Here is a 22,681-nt window from a genome sequence, read left to right as displayed (position 1 = left end):
GGGCTTTATCTTCTTTTACTTAATAGGAGTATAACAAATCTTTCTTACTGAAATTAGAAAAAATAAAAGGTACTGCGTATTGAGTTTAGATTTTTGTTTCTGTTAAAGAGCATAGGTGTGAAACCCAGGGGTATATGAAGGCCCGGGTTTTGCTCTCATGTTTGTAGAAATTGATTATACATCCATTACAACTTAAAAAATAGCAGCAGCGGTGTAAATTGATTGTAAGGAGCTGCAGTGAGATTGTATTTGGGTTTAGCATCCAATCTCTGTAAACTCTGAAGCAGGAAAACCCAATGGAAATCTGCTCTAATGTGTTTTCATTTGTTTTTTTCATTTCATGTTGTGGTGGCTTGCTTGTCAGCAAACTGGTTTAGAAACAAGCCCAGCGAGATAACCCAGATATATTATGTGGCATCACAGCATCTGTCACCATTCCTTCTCTGTATGCATCCTACAAATGCAATCCTATGGATCCTGTGCTGGATGCAACCAGTAATAGCAAAATTAAAACTTGGTTCATTTTTAGTGCTTGCAAGCAGTGACATAAATACAGGCTTAAATATAAACATTTTGCTGACCAAAAGAGATTAAGACTTGTTTCCAACTTGGGCATCTATGTCAATTTTGATGAAAAACTAAGGAAAGAAAAATACTGTGTATGATATATATACCTTTGGTATAGGGACTTGTTGCATATATGATTATGTAGGTTTCGTGGGTTTTGGATTTTTTTGTTGGTTTTTTTTTTTTTCTGTGTGTGTTTTGGATTTTTATTTTTTTGGAGGGGAGTGGTGTTTTGTTTTGGGTTTGTTTTTCTTTGTTTGGGTGATTTTTGTTTGATTGTTTGTTTAATATGCAGGTACTAACAGAATTAAGATCATCCAAAATCTTCTAGGAAGGGTGAGAAAAAGTAATCAGTCGGGTAGGTGGGACTTCAAAATATGTAGAGGTACAGACCCTGTAAAAGGGACCAGGTGAAATGGTGGAGATGGTTTGCATTGGTAGATGACAGGGTAAGTCATCCTGTTTTCCTCTGGAGAACAGCAATGAAGGGAAGAACTGTGTGGCACCTATTAAAAGAACACTTTCTGCAGCTGATGGAAAGCAGGATCAGCATAACACCTGTAATCAGAGGCCTTGTAGAAGGGCAGATGTTCATAATTGGAGAAAGTAGTACTCATACAGTCGGTGCCAACATGCATGTCTGCTGAAGGACTGTAGTTCACAGGTTTCTGTGGGTGGAGCGTGGAGCTTTATCTGTGTGTTTCCCATAATGTGGAGCAGAATTCAGCAGAAGTTCTTGTCTTGGCTCTGAGCACTTCAGTGAAGTGACGTGGCAGAGCATCACCACTGACTAACAAGTATGACTAAAAGTACAAATCAAAAGAGAGAGAATGCATGAGCTGGCAAGCCTGAATTTTGATGCTGACCATCACTTTGTGGTCTGATCTAAAGAGGTGTCTAAATCTGGCACAAAGTAGAACATAAAAGAGACTATAGACAGGTCGAAGTAAATGTTCCATAATTGTTTCTGTGTGTAATCCTACTTTTCCTCTTTGTTTACAGTTAGAGCTAATTTAGACTCTTGTAAATTCCTCCCAGCAGGGGCATGTCATCCTTGCGTCCCAGCTGATGGGAACACTTATGTTCTTTATAAATAGACTAGTGAAGCTGGTAGGAGCAAAAATGCCTCTCAGGATGCTGCCAGAGCCTGGGCTTGAAGGCAGCAAACTGCCTCCAACTTGAACCTCTAAAGGGTAAGTGTTCTGGGAAGAGACAGAAAGGAGACTAAATTTAAAATGTTTTTCTTTCTTTCTTTTTAAGGGAAGGATGTGCATGACATATAAATTGTATTTGAATTGCAGCTGTTCAGAACTTCTCTCACATATACTGATAATTTTAGGAATAGAAGAGGGACTGGAGAAGGAAAAGGGTTGTCTAGGGGAATGGCATCATCCCAAAGGAATTATGTGTTTACAGCACCTTCTATTTTGGCAATATAGTTTCCTTAATATCTAAGTTAGTTTATGCATGTTATTTTTCTCTTAATAGTCCTAGGAACTATCGATTTTGTAGAAATAACTGCAGTAGTGATACCCTTTAGTGATTACATGTCAAAAATGACTGCGCTAGATTAAAAAAAAAAAAAAAATACTTTTAGGGGAATTCAGGTCTTTTAAAGTGCGACCTTGAAATGTTACTGAATAAAAGTCGCAATCATAGTATTTAATTATAGCATTTCTTCCAAAACCTGTTGTTTGAATTGTCAGAAATATTTGGTTTTAGAAGGGGTTCCTTGCAAGGTGGTTAGTGGTTGGAGTATGGGAGAGATAAGCTTATACACTTACTCTACATTCTGTGGAAGTGTGAAAAAGATAAAAGAATCAAACACTGTAATGACCTTTTCATGCTTCTTAACAGTTCCCGCACTTATTTTCCCTCCTCACTCCGACCCCAGTTCAAGAAAACACATCTCTGGCTGCAAAATAAATCAACTTCCAGTGCCAGAAAACCCATAAAGAGTAGTTATAATGTTGCAATGTTACATTGCATTAGCTAAACGTTAATGCACTAAACATAAGTTGAATATAGATGTCTCTGCCTGACTGTTTATTACTCAATTTTAAGAGATCCACAGGCTTGTAGGTTCTAATTTTAATAAAAGAAATATATTCTAAAGGATGTGGACTGACAAAAATCAAATGCAAACCTAAACTATGTAAAAACTTGTTCTGCTTGCCTCTCTCAGTTGCTGATCCTTGAAAGAAGGAAAGTCGTAATGGTGATTGAAAAGCAGGAAACTGTCCTTTGAAGGTTATAAGCTGAAGACTGCTTTCTCAGATTTTCCAGTATAAAACTGTACAACAGTCCTGCTCAAACCTAAAAGCTGGTTAGGAGAAAGAGATGTTTAAGATATTCACCATGTTATCTGCCTGTGCACCTTGAGATTTAAAAGCTGAGATCTCAGCGTCAGGTGGACCTTTTCAGAACAGCGATTATCTTCATGGTATGGTCAAATCTCAGTATGGCTAATGGTCCCTTCATCACTTCTGAATGCTAAGCAACTCCTCACCTTTACTTATTAAATCCAGCAGTAAATTTGCTGCACAGTGGAAAAAAACGAGTTCTGTAGAGAGGGGCAAATTTTTTTTGAGTAAGAGCTCTATTTGATCCCTTAGCTATAATGAAGTGAGATCTTTTGTTGGTTGCTTTGACAGATTGGGCAATAGTTCTGTCCCATGTTCAAAAGCTTTTGTACATCTCAAGACCAGCTGTGCCAGTATGACGGGTTTAGAACCGACTAGATAAGGAACAAACTTGGAATCAGAGAAAAGAGAAAATTAGATATAGGTAATTTAATGTTCTAAATAGTAAAATACATTAAACTTTAGCAACTTAGTTTTCTTTTATATATATATGTCAGATGGCTTGCTGCAAAAATTTTAAACAATTTGAAAATAAAGTTATAAGTGGCTATTAGTTTTTACATATCGACATGTAACTATGCTGTAGTGAGTAGGTGCTGCTTCTTGCTGTTTCGATGCATGACTACTATGGAGTAGTACATGTTGCCTTTTTTACCCTGGCTTCCTTTATATCACTTTTTTTTTTTTTTAATTTTTAATGAGGCTGCTGACCTGTTTATACTTCCAGTCAAGTTCTGTGTTTCATGTGGTTACAAACTTCTAGCTTAAGTCATGGAGTAGGCTTACATGAGTAATGTTACTGAGCAGGCTTTGATTTTTTCAATGACGAGCTAGTTCTACATTTCTTAGAAATGCATTTTTTACACCAAGTGATATGACCTATTTTTCATAAATGCTTTTTTAAAAAAAATGAATATTTGTTTGATTCTGATGGGAAAATGAATTACTAGCAACAATATCGCAGATGCTAGCTTTGTTACTTCATGATGCTATGCAAAATACAGTTTCAGTGTTGCAGGAATCATATGTCCAGTTTAAATTGCTGCAGGGGTTTTATGAGGCTTTCCTCAATGTGATGATTACAAGCATGAGTAACTAAGCAGGTCATGTGGACCAGAGAATTGGTGCTGCTGAGTGTTCCAGTTTCCTCTCTGCTCTGGTGCTTGCTATAGATCTTTGTAGTGCTGGTCAATTTGGTCATGACCACATGATCCCAGCCACTATTTTTCATTCCTGCAGGAAAAAGAGAAAATCCCCTGAAGCACCAAAGAAAAGGTTTGGCTCATGCCACTTGCTGACGCAACTATATTCTCCCAATTTCCAATTCAAGAGTATGAAATTCTCCAGCTATCAGAGAATGTCTGGATGCTGGACTTGTGGGTTTTAGTAGATGAAAAATATACTGCCTGGTAGTCTGCTGCCAAATGGCTGGGGAGTAACTGATGGAGCATCATGAGTTAGAGTGAAAGTAAAGGCAGAATTCTTCATTATAATTGTATAAGGAGCTGTCACCTTCATTTTGGATGTCTTCAAAACAGATTTTGTCAGAAAAAAAGCCTGCAGATGTAGGTGAAAGATAAAAGATGCATCAAAAAGCAATTATAGTTAAAAACTCTCCTCTGCATTGTAGAGAAATCACACTAGTGAGTGGGTCCCTGTGTTCTACTATGACTTTTTCTAAAACCGTATATGAATGTTACTCCAGATCAACCTTATGTTGTCTGTTGGCTTTTTGCTCTCCCTCCTAGGCTACAGAGCCTTGCTACAAAGTATACCTCTATCTGACTGTGGAACATAGAATATAGTTAGAGACTTCATGCTACCTTCCTTTTTGGACAAAGCCACCATTTCTCTTTGCTGTTTCACTACAGCCAGTTTTGCTTGCTTGTATTTCAGTGGACAATGTCACTTTGGTGTACCACATCAGATAAACACACTAATTTTATTGCGGCAGCCTTAGAAGAGTACTATCGATTATTTATGGAGACATGCTATTTTAATAAGTAAATTCATTTAAGCTGTCATGGTGAGTCAGTGTAATAATGTGCTTATGCTTCATGCTAGATAGCAGGTTTGTATTCTAGATGGATACAGGTGATTTAGAAGATGTAACAGTATCATCTAGTTGGCACAGAAGTCTGGCAGTGGTGGTTTAGTGTCATGTCTAACCTCGCAAGTGCATTGAAAGCATTGATGTCAAGTTATTTTCAGGGCCAGACTTAAAATAATCAAAATAAATAGCTTAGCTAGTCAACCCTGCAGAAAATATCATATTTCGCACAGGAGGAAGGGTTGCTGGGTGGGAGGTTCCATGTGGAGCACTAGCTAGCAATACCCAGCTAGTGCTGAGCAAAAAGTAGGTTAGTCATGCCAGCTGGTCTACTGGGAGCTGCAGCTTAGCCTGGGCTCTTAGCAGACATGCTGCTGTCACAGCCTTTCTAGGTAGGTACCAACATTTCCAATGAAATGGCCTAAAATGGAGAATGTGATTTGGTCAGGTTTTTCCAAAAGCTCTCCAGAGGCTTGGCTAAGCTGTCTGGCCTTGCTGTCAGTGGTAAAACTATTTTTACCCTTGTGTGAGCATGTAATATCTTAGCACCTTTCATTAGCACATGTTGGCCCTTTTGTGTAGAGTCAGAACAAGAAACTGAGTTTGCCCCAAACATTGCTTGCATTCAGTCATGGAAAGCTTTCCAAGAATGACCGTGTATGGAGCAAAGAACAAGGATGTTGGTTTTTGATACCCTGTAGGTGGGACTGTTTTGATCTTGTTCGAGGCTGATAAGCTTCCACAGGACTTTGGAACTTGCTTACCAGACTTGTATAAGCCAACTGAATATGCGCAAAAGATGGGGTCATATAGCGAACACCACAGGCAAGGACCATCCGGAGGACCCTCTCAGAATCCCGAGCTTTGATACTGCCTGGGTGTTCACTAAACTATGCCCATGGGGAGCGTGCTCTAATGCTGTGTGTCATTCTGGCATGTTTTGATGAGTTGGATCATGTTTAACAGATAAATTCTGTGGATAGTCTGTATGCTGCAAAAGGTGGCTAAGAAGTAGCCTTTTATATATCTGCATTTTGATACAGGATACTTTATTAACAACTGTTCTTCAGAATATCTAGACTGCTTATGTGTGTCAGGCTTATAATAGTGTTCCTGAAAAAAGTTTGGGGGTCTGTAAGCAATTTTTATCAAGTCCTGCTGCATTCATAGAAAATGTAGAATCATTTAAGTTGGAAAGGACTGTTAAGATCATGGAGTCCAGCCATTAATCTAACACTGCTAAGTCCACCCCTAAACCATGTCCCAAAGCACCTCATCTACACCTGTTTTAAATACCTCCAGGGATGGTGACTGAACCACTTCTCTGGGCAGCCTGCTCCAGTGCTTAACAACCCTTACAGTGAAGAAATTTTTCCTAATATCCAGTCTAAATGTCCCCTGATGCAACTTGAGGCTGTTTTGGTCTTGGGCAAAAGACCTGTTTTAAGGGATGAGCATAAATCACTGCTTTTCTGGCACACATCGGAATGCTGCCTCATGAGCCGAGCTCCCAGTGCTGAGTTCTGCCTCTTCTGCAGCAGTATGGTGCTTACCTTTAAAAGCAGTAGCACTTACTTATCTTCAAAACAAAGAACCAATGCCTGGAGAATAGCAAGGTGGTGTCGTCAGCTGTAGATAGAATTGACCTTTGAGTACTGAGGGCTTACAGCACAGTGATGGTGAGGTTGGGGCATGACCTGCACTCTGGCCTGTGTGCAGAGTAAATAGTTAAAGATCAGTATTCTCTAAATGTCATGTTAGCAGCAGATGCTCAGCAACCCTGCAGCCTCTTGCTATGTGGTAGTATATTCTGAAGACCCACAATGTGTTTTGCTCTGTGGTTGGTTTTTTGATCCATCTGCATATAAAAATAGTTTTGTGGGGAGATAAGGTTGGTTAGCTTTTTAATCCACACACGCACCCACCCCCAGGCTCAGTGTTACCACTTTAGCTTACAAATGCTCACTTCGGTGAGTACTCACAATACTTATTGTTCTGCCTTGACTTAATATATGCTGGTTAAGTGCTGCTTGTCCCTGGGAGTTCCTTGTGTGCCAGCAAGGTACACCCAGAACACTGAGGCAGAGGCTTCAGTATATGGCCTTACGTACATCCATGTGATGCCTGGCAACTTGATATCAAGTAGGAGCTGATAACAAATTTTATTGGCAGTCTGTTATTTAACAGCTACTGAACAGGAGCTGTTCCTGTTCCTCCAAAGTTGTAGCACAGCAACTTTTAATTTGTTAATGGGCCAAAGTATATTTAAATCTTTCCATTTAGTTTATAATTTCTTGAATACTGTGTTTAAACCAATATGTTTTAAAACAACTTCTGATCTTGCAATTAAGGTTTAAAGCTAATTATTTTTTCCTCTAAAACATCTTGCTAATATGAGGTGTGTGTGTATGATCTCCTTTTTTCCAGTCTTGTAATTTTTCCTTTTTTATAGCAGTTTTTTTTATGCAGCAGCAGTATTAATGAGCACTGACAGTGCACAAGACCTCTTGTTCCTAAGACCTTTTTAACAGATTTTACCTTCTCCTTCCTGCTTAGTCTTATTTTGGTTTTTCCTGTGGTTCCCTTTCTGTTCTTCCATCTGTTTGGTTTAACTGCTTTAGTCTCTCCTGGTGTTTTTGTATACACTAATCCTTATAGCTTCTACTCTTTGCAGCTTTGTTTAGTTTCAGTGGGTTAGTTCAGTTTAGTTTCAGCATACCTTTCACTAAGATGTTCCAGGATGAGCTGCAATTTTATGAAACTGAGACTGTTAAAATTTTTCCTTCTTGTTTTTTTTTTTTAACTTTATTTTTATTACTGTTTGCAGATGCCATTTATGGTGCTATTGGCATTTTGGAAAAATACTGTAATAGCTCTGGTTTCTTGCTTCTCAGAATCTTCAGTTCTTTCCATTTTTCCACAGTTTCCAAAAGCTGTAAAGATAGTTTTCCAAGTAAAATGAGATGAAAAGACCTCAATCCTGCAAAATGTACATGCATGATACATTTCACTTACTGCAAGCCCCACCGCCTTCGTTTCTGAAAGATCACCACTTATGCTTTGGGTCCCATTGTTTCTCACTGTGGAAGTCACCTTGGGCTAACTTGCAGATCCCACAACTCTTCTTAAGACTAACTACAATAGATAAATAAATTCAGTGAGACATGAGTCATTTTCAAATATTAGTGAGGAAATTATGGGGGAGGGGGGTTGGATCTGAATTTCGAGATTGTGATTTTACATAAGTTATCAGCACTGAGAGAAATCTTGGTAAGATAGTTTTTGGAGAGCAGAAGAGTTTTTATAAACAAATATGTATTAATTACATGTACATGTAAGCCGTTTCATTCTCAAAAGCAGGAAGGAAGCAGGAGGGATCTCTTTCTGTGAGCAAATAAGTGCCAGAGCAAAAAAATCCAGTCACGGGGAGAAAACAATTTATTTTCTGTCAACATGTTTGAATATGCTGTCATGAACAGAGCTCAGTTCAAAGGATCTGGCAATCTTAGAATATTGCTTTCAAGACTCACTTGCACCTCTTGCACATAAGAGCAGCTGGTTGTTTAGAAAAGAAAGAAGAAAAAGGGGGACAAACACACCATCTCTTACGTAGAGCCATTTTCCAGTGGAAAATGGTACTTGTGAAAACAGAGCACTCCAGCAAATTCTGTGCACTTTGGGATGACATTTTGCAAGGAAAATTTTTGGTTTTACTAACAGTGCTTCTTGTTTGGGTATTTTCAGGAGAGGCCTGGGGGTCTTTTGTCCTGGTTGGGTTTTTTCTTTTTTTGGTGAGTTTTTGTTTGTTTGGTTGTTGTTTTTTGTGGTGTTTTGCTTGTTTCTTTGTTTTGTTCGGGTTTTGTTTTGTTCGGGCGTTCTTTTGGTTTTTTCATTGGGTTTTGGGGGGGTTGTTTGGTTGTTTTTTTTAAACGTTTGCATCGAGTTATTTAAGTTTTTAAGTTTTATTAAATACTGTTAATTTGAAATATATTGTTCTGATCCTCATGAAAACTGTTATTTAAAAACGTTATTATGCAGAATTTTTCCAGGTGTTAATCTTAAGTCAATGTACTTTTCCATTTTCTGTGTAGTGGCATTTGTAATTTTACTTACTCCTCATTTTTTTAAATAAGAATTGTGAACTTTGTATCAGTAAAATGCTAGGCTACCAGTTAGAAAGCCATTTTAAAGTTAGGCTACCAGTTAGCCATTTTTAACGTATATTTAACAGAGTGTGTGTGTACCTTTTTAAGACGTTGTAGGTTTTCTTTCTAGGGTTGATTTACCAAATTGCTCTTGAGAGCTCTTAGAATCATAGAAGAGTTAGAGTTGGAAAGGACCTTAGAATCATCTAGTTCCAACCGCCCTTCCATGGGCAGGGACTTCTCACGCTAAACCATGACACCCAAGGCTCTGTCCAGCCTGGCCTTGAAACCCACCAGGGATGGAGCATTCACAATTTCCCTGGGCAATCCATTCCAGTGCCTCACCACCCTAACAGGAAAGAATTTCTTCCTTATATCCAATGTAAACTTCCCCTGTTTAAGTTTTAACCCGTTACCTCTTGTCCTATCACTACAGTCCCTAATGAAGAGTCTCTCCCCAGCATCCTTACAGGCCCCCTTCAGATACTGGAGGGCTGCTATGAGGTCACTACAAAGCCTTCTCCAGGCTGAACAGCCCCAACTTTCTCAGCCTCTCTTCATACGGGAGGTGCTCCAGTCCCCTGATCATCCTCGTGGCCCTTCTCTGGACTTGTTCCAACAGGCCCATGACCTTTTTATGTTGAGGACACCAGAACTGCATACAGTACTCCAAGTGAGGTCTCACAAGGGCAGGATCACCTCCTCGACCTGCTGGTCACACTCCTTTTGATGCAGCCCAGGATACGGTTGGCTTTCTGGGCTGCAAGTTCACACTTCAGCTGGCTCATGTTCATTTTCTCATTGACCAACACCCCCAAGTCCTTCTCCACAGGGCTGCTCTGAATCACTTCTCTGCCCAACCTGTAGCTGTGCCTGGGATTGCTCCAACCCAGGTGTAGGAGCTTGCACTTGTCATGGTTAAACTTCATGAGGTTGTCATCAGCCCACCTCACAAGCGTGTCGAGCTCCCTCTGGATGGCATTCCTTCCCTCCAGCGTATCAACCGAACCACACAACTTGGTGTCATCGGCAAACTTGCTGAGGGCGCACTCAATCCCACTGTCCATGTCAGCGACAAAGATGTTGAACAAGACCAGTCCCAACACCGATCCCTGAGGGACCCCACTCGTTACTGGTCTCCAGCCGGACATTGAGCCATTGACCACAACTCTTTGTGTGCGGCCATCCAGGCAGTGATAATAATAATAACAACATTCTTGTGGTGATTTGTTTTGCACAGAGCCAAGACACTCCTGATAAAGAACTGTTGATAAGGTTATGACATAAGCATTAACCCTGTGCTAGCAGAAGAAAACTTGATTTTATTGGAAATAGCATTATTTTTATTTACTTGAAAGTTCTGTCTTGTGGAAATATAGTTAATCTCATAACTAGAGTGGAGACAACTTACAAACTTACTGATAATTTTGACAGTTTGAATTGCCTCGTGCTTGCCTTAAAGAATTAACTGACACTGTCAAAAGGGTATTTGAATTTTCTTTGCTATAGATGAAACGTGTTAGCCAATGTTTTTTTGTTTGCAGGAACCACTGATATATGAAGATGAAACCATGAAGAGAAAGCAGAGCGAATAATAATGCTTTTCCGAAACCGTTTTCTGTTCTTGCTGGCTTTGGCAGCCTTATTAGCCTTTTTGAGCCTCAGTCTACAATTCTGTAAGTGTCCTCCCCTTTTGTTTCCCGTGTATGGTCATCTGTAGGTGTGTTTAAAAATAGCCATTCTTACATGTTATTTAAACGTTCTTTTTGTATTTGAATATTTGGTTGTTGTGTGTTTGTTTTTTTTTTTTCCCAAGTAGGAAAATAAATGTAAGAATAAAGATAGTTTTATGTGCTATCTAGAAATCTATACAATCTAGAGACTTTTCAAATCAGGCTATCTCAGAAAAAAAAAAATCTTAATTTCGTAGTGCAATTAAGTAATTGAATACGATTGAATGCTCCCATGAAAGAGACAAAACACATTCGAGTAAAAACTGCTGCAATTCCTATTCTATATTGCATCAGACTGGAAGAGATTGAGAAAACTGATGTGAGGGGATTGAGTGTTGGAACTTTTTCTGACTTGTACCCTCACACAAACTTTGAAAAGTGGAATTGACTTATCAGAAGTGGCCAGTTTGAAGAAAAGTTAAGAAAAATATAGATGAAAGATTCATTATGTTGTGCTTTGGATCGATTAATCAGGGGTCAGTCCAGAGGCTTGTCACTTACTGATGACTCGGCAGGAACGTGGTGCTGATTGCAGGTTAATGTCTGTTAATAAATGTGGCAGGTGACTGCTATCACCTAGTTCATGAATGCTAACATTTGCTAGGTAAAGCCATGTTTTGTGTAATCCAGTATGTACTAATACATGTTGATGTAATCAGTCGTTCTTAGAAGGCAAGGAAAATGCTTATCCATAGTATAGGATAATATTATTTGTTGTTGTCGCACTGTGTTTTAATATAAGAGTGTGGTCCTACTGCTCTGTGCTTTTTTTGCATATTGTGAAAAACCTCCAAACAAACCCAGACTCAAGAGGATTACTTTAGATTTAGAATGTGTCTTTTGCATGTGATAGACAACTTGAAAATAAAAAAAAAAAGGGGCGGGGGGGGGGGTGTTTAAACCCATCTGCATGTAATATGGGGGCTTATGTCACGAAATTGCTTTTTCAACCTCCTGTGGGTGCATGCCAGTGGGTCTGATTGCAGCTTGTTCTGTCAGCTAGGCTCTCTATGGCTCTGGCCTTGACATTACCTGGTTGGTTAGGAAATTGTGTATAGTTTGAACATCCTAGAGGAACTTCAACAGAAATATGAAAGCAAATTGTTAACAAGCGTGACCTTTATTTAAAGATAAGGAGGTATGCATATACAATCACAGAATGGTTAGGGTTGGAAAGAAACTTAAGATCATCTAGTTCCAAACCCCCTGCCATGGCATGACGCCTCACACTAGACCAGGTCGCTCAAGCCCGTGTCCAGCCTTGAACACTGACAGAGGTGGAGCATTCACAGTGTGTTTGGGCGTCCAGTGCCTCACCACCCTCACTGTAAAGAACTTCTTTCTTGTATGTAACCTAAATCTCCCCAGTTGAAGTTTGAACCTGTTACACCTTATCCTATCACTACAGTCCCCAATGAAGAGTTCCTCTCCAGCATCCCTGTAGCCCCCCTTCAGATACTGGAAGGCTGCTATGAGGTCTCCACGCAGCCTTCTCTTCTCCACGCTGAACAGCCCCAACTTTCTCAACCTGTCTTCATACCAGAGGTGTTCCAGTCTCCTGATCATCCTCATGGCCCTTCTCTGGACTTGTTCCAACAGTTCCATGTCCTTTTTATGATGAGGACACCAGAACTGCACACAATACTCCAGGTGAGGTCTCACGAGAGCAGAGTAGAGAGGCAGGATCACCTCCTTCGACCTGCTGGTCACGCTCCTTTTGATGCAGCCCAGGATACGGTTGGCTTTCTGGGCTGCAAGCGCACTCTGCAGCCGGCTCATGTCCATTTTCTCATTGACCGACACCTCCAAGTCCTTCTCCACAGGGCTGCTCTGAATCTCTTCTCTGCCCAACCTGTAGCTGTGCCTGGGATTGCTCCAACCCAGGTGTAGGACCTTGCACTTGGCATGGTTAAACTTCATGAGGTTTGCACTAGCCCACCTCTCAAGCATATCAAGGTCCCTCCTGGATGGCATCTTTTCTGTCCAGCGTATCAACCGAACCACATAACTTAGTGTCATCACCAAACTTGCAGGTGTGTGAATCACATTTTATCAAAAGAGGAAGTTATTTTTCAGTGAATTAGGAGATAACATTTGTACAAGTAGAGGTCCAGAAGATGTTTGAGGGGTGGTTTAAAAAGCACTTAAGGTACAGCAGGCAGACATCATGCGGCTTAGTGCCAACACCAAAATACATGTAGAAATTTTTACGTAATGAGAACTGTAATAAAGGCTAGCAGAAACCAAGTAGTTTAAAGCATAGAGGTAATCTGATATTTTAACTTCTACCAGCTTCAGATTGTAGAGCAATTTCTTCAAACTCGGAGCAAAGGCCATCTCCAGAGGAAAGATGAAGCTCTCTTCTTCTATCACCATATAAAACTATTATGGAAACCAGCAGGAATTTAGATAATTTAAAAAACAAATCAAAGTCTTAAAGCCAAAACCAGTTTTTCCCCTCTGACCACAAAACAATGCACTATCTGCAAAATTATCTTAAAGCCAAAACCAGTTTTTCCCCTCTGACCATGAAACAATCCACTATCTACAAAATTATCTTAAGTGTTTGATGAGCTGCTTTCAGATTAAACATAGGTGTACATTTTTAAGTCTTCTCCAAGTTACAGTTCCTGCCTAGTTTCACATTAAATTAAGAAAGCACTTAGTTCTGAACTTGAGCTTTCAATGAAATGGGCATGCACATATTTAAGGAAGTGTAGTTTCAGCACTGTGTTAGGGCAGAACGTTTAGTCAATCTCCGCAACTAATATAAATGCATAAAATTGCATTTTTGATAGAAGTGGATTAAGTACTAGCTCATGGTGACCCAAAAGCTGCCTCAGTAAAGCAGTAACCCCCATAACATCCATTACAAAACATCTGTCAGCCCCTATGATACTGTATGATATGGAGCACTTTACTGCAATAGAGCACTGAAGGATGGGAACTTTTAAGTGTCTAGCTCTACTTAGACACTACATTCTTAGTAGGTCTGTATTTACCATTTGTTTCATATTGCCATATTGAAGGTCATTCCTTGCACTGAATCTCTTCCTCTTAACACATAACATAGTACAGAGCCATGCGTCCCTCACAGTTTGATTCTTGCTGCTGCACAAATTGGTAGTAATGTAGCCTTGTTTTATTTATTAAGGGGTTTTTTTGGTGTTTGTTTTTTTTTTTTTTTTCTGAAAGCAGTATGCTTCTTTTCTTTTTCCTCAGACTGTAAAATTCAGTTTTGAAATTTTGATCCCTTCTGAGCTGCCTGGAGAAAAAATGTGATCATACTGCTTTATAATAATCGAATACTGCATTCAATTTTGGGACCCTCACAAGACAGGCATTGAGGTGCTGGAGCAGATCCAAAGAACAGTGAAGATGGTGAAGAGTCACAAGTCTTATGAAGGACAGCTGAGGGAACTGGGATTACTATTATAACTATTCTATGATTGTTTAGCCTGGAGAAAAGGAGGCTGAATGGAGACCTTACTGCTGTCTCTACAACTACCTGAAAGGAGATTGTAGTGACATGAGGGTCAGTCTCTTCTCACAAGTAAGCAACAGGATGAGAGGAAATGGCCTCGGGGTGCACCAGGGGAGATTTTAGACTGAATATTAGGAAACCTTTCTTCACTGAAAGGGTTGTCAAGCACTGGAACAGTCTGTCACCATCCCTGGAGGCATTTAAAAGACCTGTAGATGAGGTGCTTAGGGACATGGTTCATTGATCGGCTTGGCAGTGCTCAGTTAATGACTGGACTCCATGATCTTAAAGGTCCTTTCCAACCTGAATGATTCTATAATTTGTGGCAGATCATGGAATGAAAATGAGAGTTTATACTTGTAGGCTTAGGAAAAAGCCCAAGGCACTGATTTTTGTTTGTTTTCCTTTGTTTGAAGGGAGCTACCTCCTGAAACATTTGGAGTGGAAATGGATGTTTTATGCTGTTGTGAGATTGTGATTCTCTGTTAGCAAGCAGTGCACAGCTTTCTGGAGGAGGGCTGGTCATTTTAAAACATACTACTGCTTTACTAAGCAGTGAATGTTGAAAATATTTCTTCTTTTGGCGCTAAATTTGTTTATTTACAAATGTGAATCAGTAACAGTAGAGGCATAATTATACAAATGGTACATATCTTTCTTTTTTAAATTTCTGCTTTAGGCCAGAGCATCACTCCTGTAAATGCTCAATATTATATCCCTTCTTGTCCACATGTAGAACTGTGGTAATCTGAAGCCAATCTTGTGAGATGTAGCTGACTCTGAAGTAAAGGGAGTGGTGAAGGCCATGTTCAGCTGGTTTTCTGTAGGTTCTGACTCAATATTACGAACAACCCCCACTGGGATGGCTGACAAGCTGTCCCATGCTTGAACTGTGAGAGTTCAGGAATTGCTTGCAGGAGTTTGCCACCAGGCAGGCAGAAATCAATGCTGGTTTACTTTAATAGGCTATGCTGTGAAGGGTCTGAAATTGCTTAGTGAGCAGTGATTCCTGCAGCCATAGTGAAGTGGAGGTGATAGGTGTTGTGCTGGCAGTCCTAATGTAAGTCTGTCCTTCCTTGTAAAACAAACTCCCAAGGCAATTGTTTCAGAGCTAACAGTTGTCACATCTCAGGTTTAGACACGAGGACAGAAATGTTGAGGAAAGTAACTAGGATTGGACCTCAGAGTCTTCAGTTGTGGTAGGCAGGACATGGATCCAGGATCCATGGAAGACTATGCCCTGTTTCATGTTTGTTTGTGGTCCCTTTCTCTTCTGTCTTAGTTTATGAGTTCCAATCTAAACTAGTCTGCTTTCATGTTGTTCTTCCCCCAGGACTGGCGCTTTACATGGATACTAACACTTTAACTTCCAGGGTAAATAATCGAGAAAGTTTCCCCCAGAATCTCTCTCGACAGCAAACAGCTTTGAATGCTTAAAGTGTTCTGTCCCACCAGCAATTGCAGTGGATGGACGTGGACCATTTGGCAAGGATCACTCTTACCAGAGCCGAAGCTACTCTCTGTGTTATATCTGCACTGCTGTGGTACCACTGGTACAGAAGGCAGCTCTGCTGAGCAGTCAGTTCACATCTGTCAAATGTTATGTGCTGGACTGGCTTGCTGGATCAAATACCAGCTAAATCTTCCTCATTTCCTTATCCTGTGAAGAGGGAGACATGTAAGCACACTGCATTTTGACAGACAGTTGGAGAAAGGACTCTTATTTTTAACTGTAATAGTAATTCTTCGAGGTGATGTAGTTGCTGTGTATCCCATAAGGTATCTTCCTTCCTTCTGCCAGAGTCCTCTGCCAAGTAGGTTTTGGACAATGGGGGACTTGACCAGTTGTGCTCTTTATGCCCTTGTAGAGGAGCAAAAGGCAGAGGGTCCAAGTACAGTCTCTTTGTATGCTGGTTCCCACTGCATGAGGTACTAGGCTTGCTTGCCTGCCTGAGGTGCTGCCAGCTGGCTCCTGGGTATTTCACTTGCAGCAGTAGGGTAAGGCAACTTTCTTGAAAAAGTCCGACTTTTTTTTTCAAGCTATTTACATAAATAATGCCTTAGGTTTTGTTTCTGAATGTATGTGGTGGATGATACGAAAGTGAGATTTGAGGCATGTTTGAAAACTTCATAGTTTTGCCAGAGTTGTTTACCATTTCTAGTAGACACATAGAAGACCCTTAAAAAGGTGTTTATACTTGGTAAAAACTTACAAATCTTAATGGTTCTAGGCATCTTTTATATAATTGTGTGGCCTGGACTTTGAAGCAAAAGACTGGGAGCCAGATGTGTTCTCACATTCAGTTTGGCTGTTGTACATTGTGAAATCTGGACCAGATCAGCAATAAAGGAAAACCTTCTTGAATGGCAAATACCTCTGAATTTTGTACGTTTTAATTCTTAAATAGGTTAGAAAAATGCAGTGTTAAAAGTTAAAAACTCCCAATATGTTCCACTGCTGCTTGAAAGCACGCTATGGCATCTCTGTCAGATAATTATAGTGATGAGCGTTTGGGAAACACACTGAAAAGGGTGGCTGGTTGGCTTACAAACCAGGTGTGACTGACAGCTTAAAGTTTTATTTGGAACTGTCATTGTTTCCCTCCTGTTTTATGTTTGCAGCCAGATCTATGCAAAAGAGTGGAGAAGTATTTTCCTTACGGTATCATTCCACACGTTTTTGTTTTTCCTCTCTTTGCCTGTCATGTAAATGGTCATGGTTCTAAAATGATTTAAAACTTCATTACTAGAGACAAAAGAACTGGCTTTGATAGACTTTTCGGTTAGTTCTAAAATGGAATAATGTTTTTCTCTTAAAAGACTTCAGTGTTTGCTTTGTCAGAAAAACTGCAGAATGGAAAAATGACCTGTGCTGGATTGTGGGCTCTATTTTTGTCTCTGTAAATATTATCTGTAATGCTGCTGACTAAAACTGGGCAGTTTACTTCTGTGCAAACAGAGTGAATGCAGGTTGGGATACTTTATTCTTGTTTGCTAGAGGAATACCTCAACCATTGCAGCCTTTTCCTTTATACTCTGTGCGTGTAAAATGCCCAGACCATGCAAAGGGATTGTAAATGCAGTGGCTGGGGGAGTTGCTATACAATAGAGATGGATCAGTGCAGCTACATTCAAGCGTGCTCTAAGGGGTGTGGTCCTGCAGCCTCACGCTGAGGGGAAAAGGCGAAATTTAGGCCCCTGTCAGTGTTAATTACACTGGTTAGCCCTTAGGTCAGCTCAGGAACAGGAGGTTGCAAATATGCCTGAAGAGCTGCTTTCTTTTTTTCCCTTACAATTGGTGTAGTACATGAGAACTCAATTACTGGGTGAGCACAGACCTTCCACAGTATTAGAACATCTGTGACTGACTGCAGAAGCCTTAAGGTGGGTCTCCTCAGGATGCTTCAACTATTTATCTTTGAATTATCTTGAATAAACCAAACTGAAAGAAAATTTAAAAGTTAGCTGTTAAGTTGCCAAATATAATCTCCAGACTTATTTTTTAATTGAATGAAGCTATTTTTTTTTTCCAATGAGGCACATACCTTTATTTTACTTTGTTTTTTTATTTTTGTTTACATTTACTGAAAGCCTAAAGAAAGTAATAGTCAACAGAAGACTAAAACTATAGTGGGAAAGCATCTCTTTACTTGCTGTATAACCCTGTGGCAGGCATAAACTAGAGACCTTCCTTTTGGGCCTGCCTGCTTCAGGCACTTCAGAATCATGAAGTTCCTGGCTTTCAGGCAGATCCTGCATATGGAGCTTCTCTTCTGGCTGGAAGTTTGTTTCCCTAAATACTTTAATACCTTGCTCTGTGCCTCAGGCCTGTCTTTGATAAAGAGTTCTGGCACCTGCAACTGCTTTTTAGGATGTCAGCCATTACCCTGGCAGGGTGCTGGTTCCCATGTAAAGTGGTGTGTAAGGAGGTTTTTTGTTTTTTTTTTTTTCTTTTAAATAACTTTTTCTGCCTTGATGCTTCAGGCTTGGGTGTCGGTGTTTCAGCATGTCTAGAGATGACATTTTGCTTTTCCAGTAATAATTTCCCTCAACTTTCACAGAATCCTAAGGGTTGGAAGGGACCTCAAAAGATCATCTAGTCCAACCCCCCTGCAAGAGCAGGGTAACCTAGAGTACATCACACAGGAACTTGTCCAGGCGGGCCTTGAATATCTCCAATGTAGGAGACTCCACAACCCCCTGGGCAACCTGTTCCAGTGCTCTGCCACTCTCACAGTAAAGAAATTTTTCCTGATGTTCACATGGAACCTCCTATGCTCCAGTTTACACACATTGCCCCTTGTCCTATCACTGGACATCACTGAAAAGAAACTAGCTCCATCATCCTAACACTCACCCTTTACTTATTTGTAAACATTGATGAGGTCACCCCTCAGTCTCCTCTTCTCCAAGCTAGAGTCCCAGCTCCCTCAGCCTCTCCTCATAAGAGAGATGTTCCACTCCCTTAATCATCTTTGTAGCTCTGCGCTGGACTCTCTCCAGCAGGTCCCTGTCCTTCTTGAACTGAGGGGCCCAGAACTGGACACAATATTCCAGATGTGGCCTCTCCAAGGCAGAGTTGAGGGGGTGGAGAACCTCTCTTGACCTACTAACCACACCCTTTCTAATGCACCCTAGGATGCCATTGGCCTTCTTGGCCACAAGGGCACATTGCTGGCTCATGGTCATCCTCCTATCCACCAGGACCCCCAGGTCCCTTTCCCCTTCACTACTGTCCAGCAGGTCAGCCCCCAACCTGTACTGGTACATGGGGTTGTTCTTCCCCACATGCAAGACTCTACACTTGCCCTTGTTGAATTTCATCAAGTTCCTCTCCACCCAACTCTCCAGCCTGTCCAGGTCTCGCTGGATGGCAACACAGCCTTCTGGTGTGTCAGCCACTCCTCCCAGTTTAGTATCATCAGCAAACTTGCTGAGGGTACACTCAGTTCCCTCATCCAGGTCGTTGATGAAAATATTAAACAGCACTGGTCCCAGCACCGACCCCTGAGCGACTCCACTAGTCACAGACCTCCAGCTAGATTCTGCCCCATTGACCACAACTCTCTGCCTTCTTCCTTCCAACCAGTTCTTGATTCACCTCACTACCTGATCATCAAGCCCACACTTCCTTAGCTTATCTATGAGGATGCTGTGGGAGGCAGTATCAAATGCCTTATTGAAATCAAGAAAAAACACATCTACCGCTCTACCATCATCCATCCACCTAGTTACTTGCTCATAGAAGGCTATAAGGTTGGTCAAACATGACTTCCCCTTGGTAAAGCCATGTTGGCTGCTCTTAATGACCCCCTCATCCTTGATATGCCTAGAGATGGTGTCAAGAATAAGTTGTTCCATCACCTTTCCAGGGATGGAGGTAAGGCTGACCGGTCTATAATTACCCGGGTCCTCCTTGCCCTTCTTATAGACCGGTGTGACATTTGCCATCCTCCAATCCTCAGGCACCTCACCTGTTTCCCACGACTTACCAAAGATGATGGAGAGTGGCTCAGCAATGACCTCGGCCAGCTCCCTTACCACCCGCGGGTGTATTCCATCCGGATCCGTCAATTTATAGATGTCCAGATTGCTTAACTGATCCCTAACCCAATCCTCATCTACCAAAGCAAACTCCTCCTTTATCCTGACTCCTTCCGGGGCTATAGGAATCTGGGTCCCCCAGGGAGAGTCTGCAGGAGTAAAGACAGAGGCAAAGAAGGCATTCAACACCTCTGCCTTCTTTATATCCTCTGTCTCCAGGGCACCCACCTCATTCAGCAGTGGGCCTATACTGCTTCTTGTGTTAGTTTTATTCGCTATGTATTTGAAGAAGCCCTTTCTATTGTCCTTGACCCGACTTGCCAGATTAAGTTCCAAGGAGGCCTTAGCTGTCCTAATTGCTTCCCTACATCCTCTAACAGCTGTCCTATATTCCTCCCAAGTGGCTAGCCCCTCCTTCCATATTCCATAGATTCTCTTTTTCCGTATGAGTTTGCCCAGCAGTTCCTTGTTTAACCATGTTGGTCTCCTGGCTCCTCTACTTGACTTCCTACTCATTGGGACACTCTGATCCTGAGCTTTGAAGAGGTGGTATTTGAATGCTGACCAACTGTCTTGAGCCCCTTTACCACCTAGTACTCTTTACCATGATACTTCCCTTAGCAATTGATTGAAGAGGCCAAAGTTTGCCCTTCGGAAATCCAGAAATGTGGCCTTGCTAGGTATTCTATTCCTCCCACACAAGATCCTAAACTCCACCATCTCATGGTCACTGCAGCCCAGGCTGCCATTGACCGTCACTACTTCAACCAGACCCTCCTTGTTGGTGAGTGCCAGATCCAGCAGCGCTCCTCTCCTAGTTGGTTCATCCACCATTTGCATTAAGAAGTTATCATCAGTGCACTGGAGGACCCTCCTAGACTGTGAATGACTGGCTGTGTAAGTCTTCCAGCAAATATCGGGTTAGTTAAAATCCCCCATAAGGACCAAGGCATGTAGTCATGAGGCTGCTTTCAATTGCCTGTAGAAAGCCTCATCAACTCCTTCATCCTGATCAGGAGGTCTATAATAGACCCCCACAACTGTGTCACCCGTACCAGCCTGTCCCTTAATTCGCACCCACAGACTTTCCACTTGCTCTTCATCTGTCCCTGGACAGAACTCAATACGTTCTAGTTGCTCTTTCACATAAAGAGCAACTCCACCACCTCGCTTTGCTGATCTGTCTTTCCTGAAAAGGACATAGCCATCCATGACCACATTCCAGTCATGTGAGCTGTCCCACCATGTCTCTGTAATTGCCACCAGGTCATAACCTTTAGACCGCACACAGACTTCTAACTCCTCCTGTTTATTCCCCATGCTGCGTGCATTGGTGTACAGGCATTTCAGGGAGCGAGCTGAGCACACTAGTGGCACCCTTGGAAGGCAGGAGGCCTTCTGGTCTTCATTCATACTAGAACATTGCCCCGCTACTTCAAACCAAGCTACAGCCCCCTCACACTTCGAATCTAACCTAGAGCTCTGTGAGTGAGGTACCCTTTTTCCCCTGCAGGACAGGGTTTAAACAACTACCCTTTCCCTCAAATGAAACAATAGATTGAGAGTTCTCCCTAGTCTGCCATTCTTCAAGTCCTAGCATGTTTCTCTTGGGCTTGTCCCCAACAGGACCAGTTATCTCCCCTTCCCCTTTCCTACCTAGTTTAAAGCCCTGTCAATGAGCCCTGCTAACTCGTGCCCCAGAAACCTTCTCCCCCTCTGGGACTGATGTATCCCACCTGCCACCAGCAAACCAGGTGTCTCATATAGCAGCCCATGATTGAAAAACCCAAACCCCTGCCTTTGGCACCAGTCCCATAGCCATACATTGATCTGCAGTCTCTTCCTATTTATCTCTTCTCCTTTGCTTGTAACAGGTATGGAGGCAAACACCACTTGTGCTCCAGACCCTCTAACCAGCCGTCCCAGGGCCCTGAAGTCTCTCTTCATTGCCCTTGCCCTGCTTGTAATAATTTCATCACTGCCAACCTGAAAAACCAGCAGTGGATAGTAGTCAGAGGGCTGCACCAGATCAGAGAGTTTCCTTTTAACATCTCCAGTCCGAGCCCCAGGTAGGCAGCAGACTTCCCTGTGGGATGGATCAGGTCGACAAACGGGCCCTTCTGTTCCCCTCAGAAGGGAGTCACCCACCACAATTACTCTTCTTTGCTTCTTCGTTGAGGAAGTTCTAAGGCATGGGGGTGAGTGACAAGCCCTAGGTGACTCACTAGATGGATCTACCCCTCCATCACCATTTACCTGGCCCTGTAGTTCCAAGACCTCATACCTGTTACTCAAGGGCAACTGGGAGGAAGGAAGGGATTGTGAGGGTTTTCGCTTACCTCTCCGAGGAGGGACCTCCCTCCATACTTCCTTGTCCCTTAAGTTTACTCCTTCTGTCTGATGGTAGGAGGGAAGGGGATCCATCAGTTGTTCAACCACTTCCCTCTGCCCTTGTCTTAGGGTGTGGCTCCACCAATCAATTTCACTTTCACACTCTCTGATTGCTCTCAATCTTTCTATGTCCTCCCTCAGTTCAACCACCTGCTTTAGCAGGTCATCTACTTGCTCACACCGCACACAAGCGGTGTCACTGGCTCTCTTTGATACAAGTGCCAGGCTCAGGCATTCACTGCAGCCAGAGACCTGCACGGCCACATGTCTGCAGGAAGGCTCAGTCTGGGTACCCACGTTATTCCTAACTACAGGTTTTGATTGAGTGGTGACCATGATCTATCTGGTCAATTGGTCCATCTATGTCTCTTTGCACAAGCAAGCAGTCCTTCCTCCTCCTGCGC

The 22,681-nt window shown here is 41.8% G+C and overlaps 1 protein-coding gene across 5 annotated transcripts in view; it reads left to right on the top strand.

Moving 5' to 3' along the window:
- Positions 1-22,681, top strand: part of PXYLP1 (2-phosphoxylose phosphatase 1) — a 64,373-nt gene that overhangs the window by 8,142 nt on the left and 33,550 nt on the right. For 2 of the 5 annotated variants that reach the window (XM_057402427.1, XM_057402428.1), the window contains exon 2: positions 10,670-10,801. The exons of 1 other annotated variant lie outside the window; for it this stretch is intronic. In XM_057402427.1, coding sequence (XP_057258410.1) covers positions 10,723-10,801 — 79 coding nt within the window. In that variant the 5' untranslated portion in view covers positions 10,670-10,722. Of the gene's footprint in view, positions 1-1,255; positions 1,761-10,665; positions 10,802-16,212; positions 16,341-22,681 lie in introns of those variants that run through there. 2 more of the 5 variants (XM_057402426.1, XM_057402431.1) reach the window with 2 other exon arrangements.

Source organism: Pezoporus wallicus, unplaced genomic scaffold (assembly GCF_028554395.1).
Source record: "Pezoporus wallicus isolate ANWC-B61680 ecotype Strahan unplaced genomic scaffold, APGP_CSIRO_Pwel_v1 contig_6665, whole genome shotgun sequence".
NCBI lineage: Eukaryota > Metazoa > Chordata > Aves > Psittaciformes > Psittacidae > Pezoporus > Pezoporus wallicus.
The sequence above is the reverse complement of the archived record's forward strand: the minus strand, read 5'-3'. Positions and strand labels throughout refer to the sequence as shown.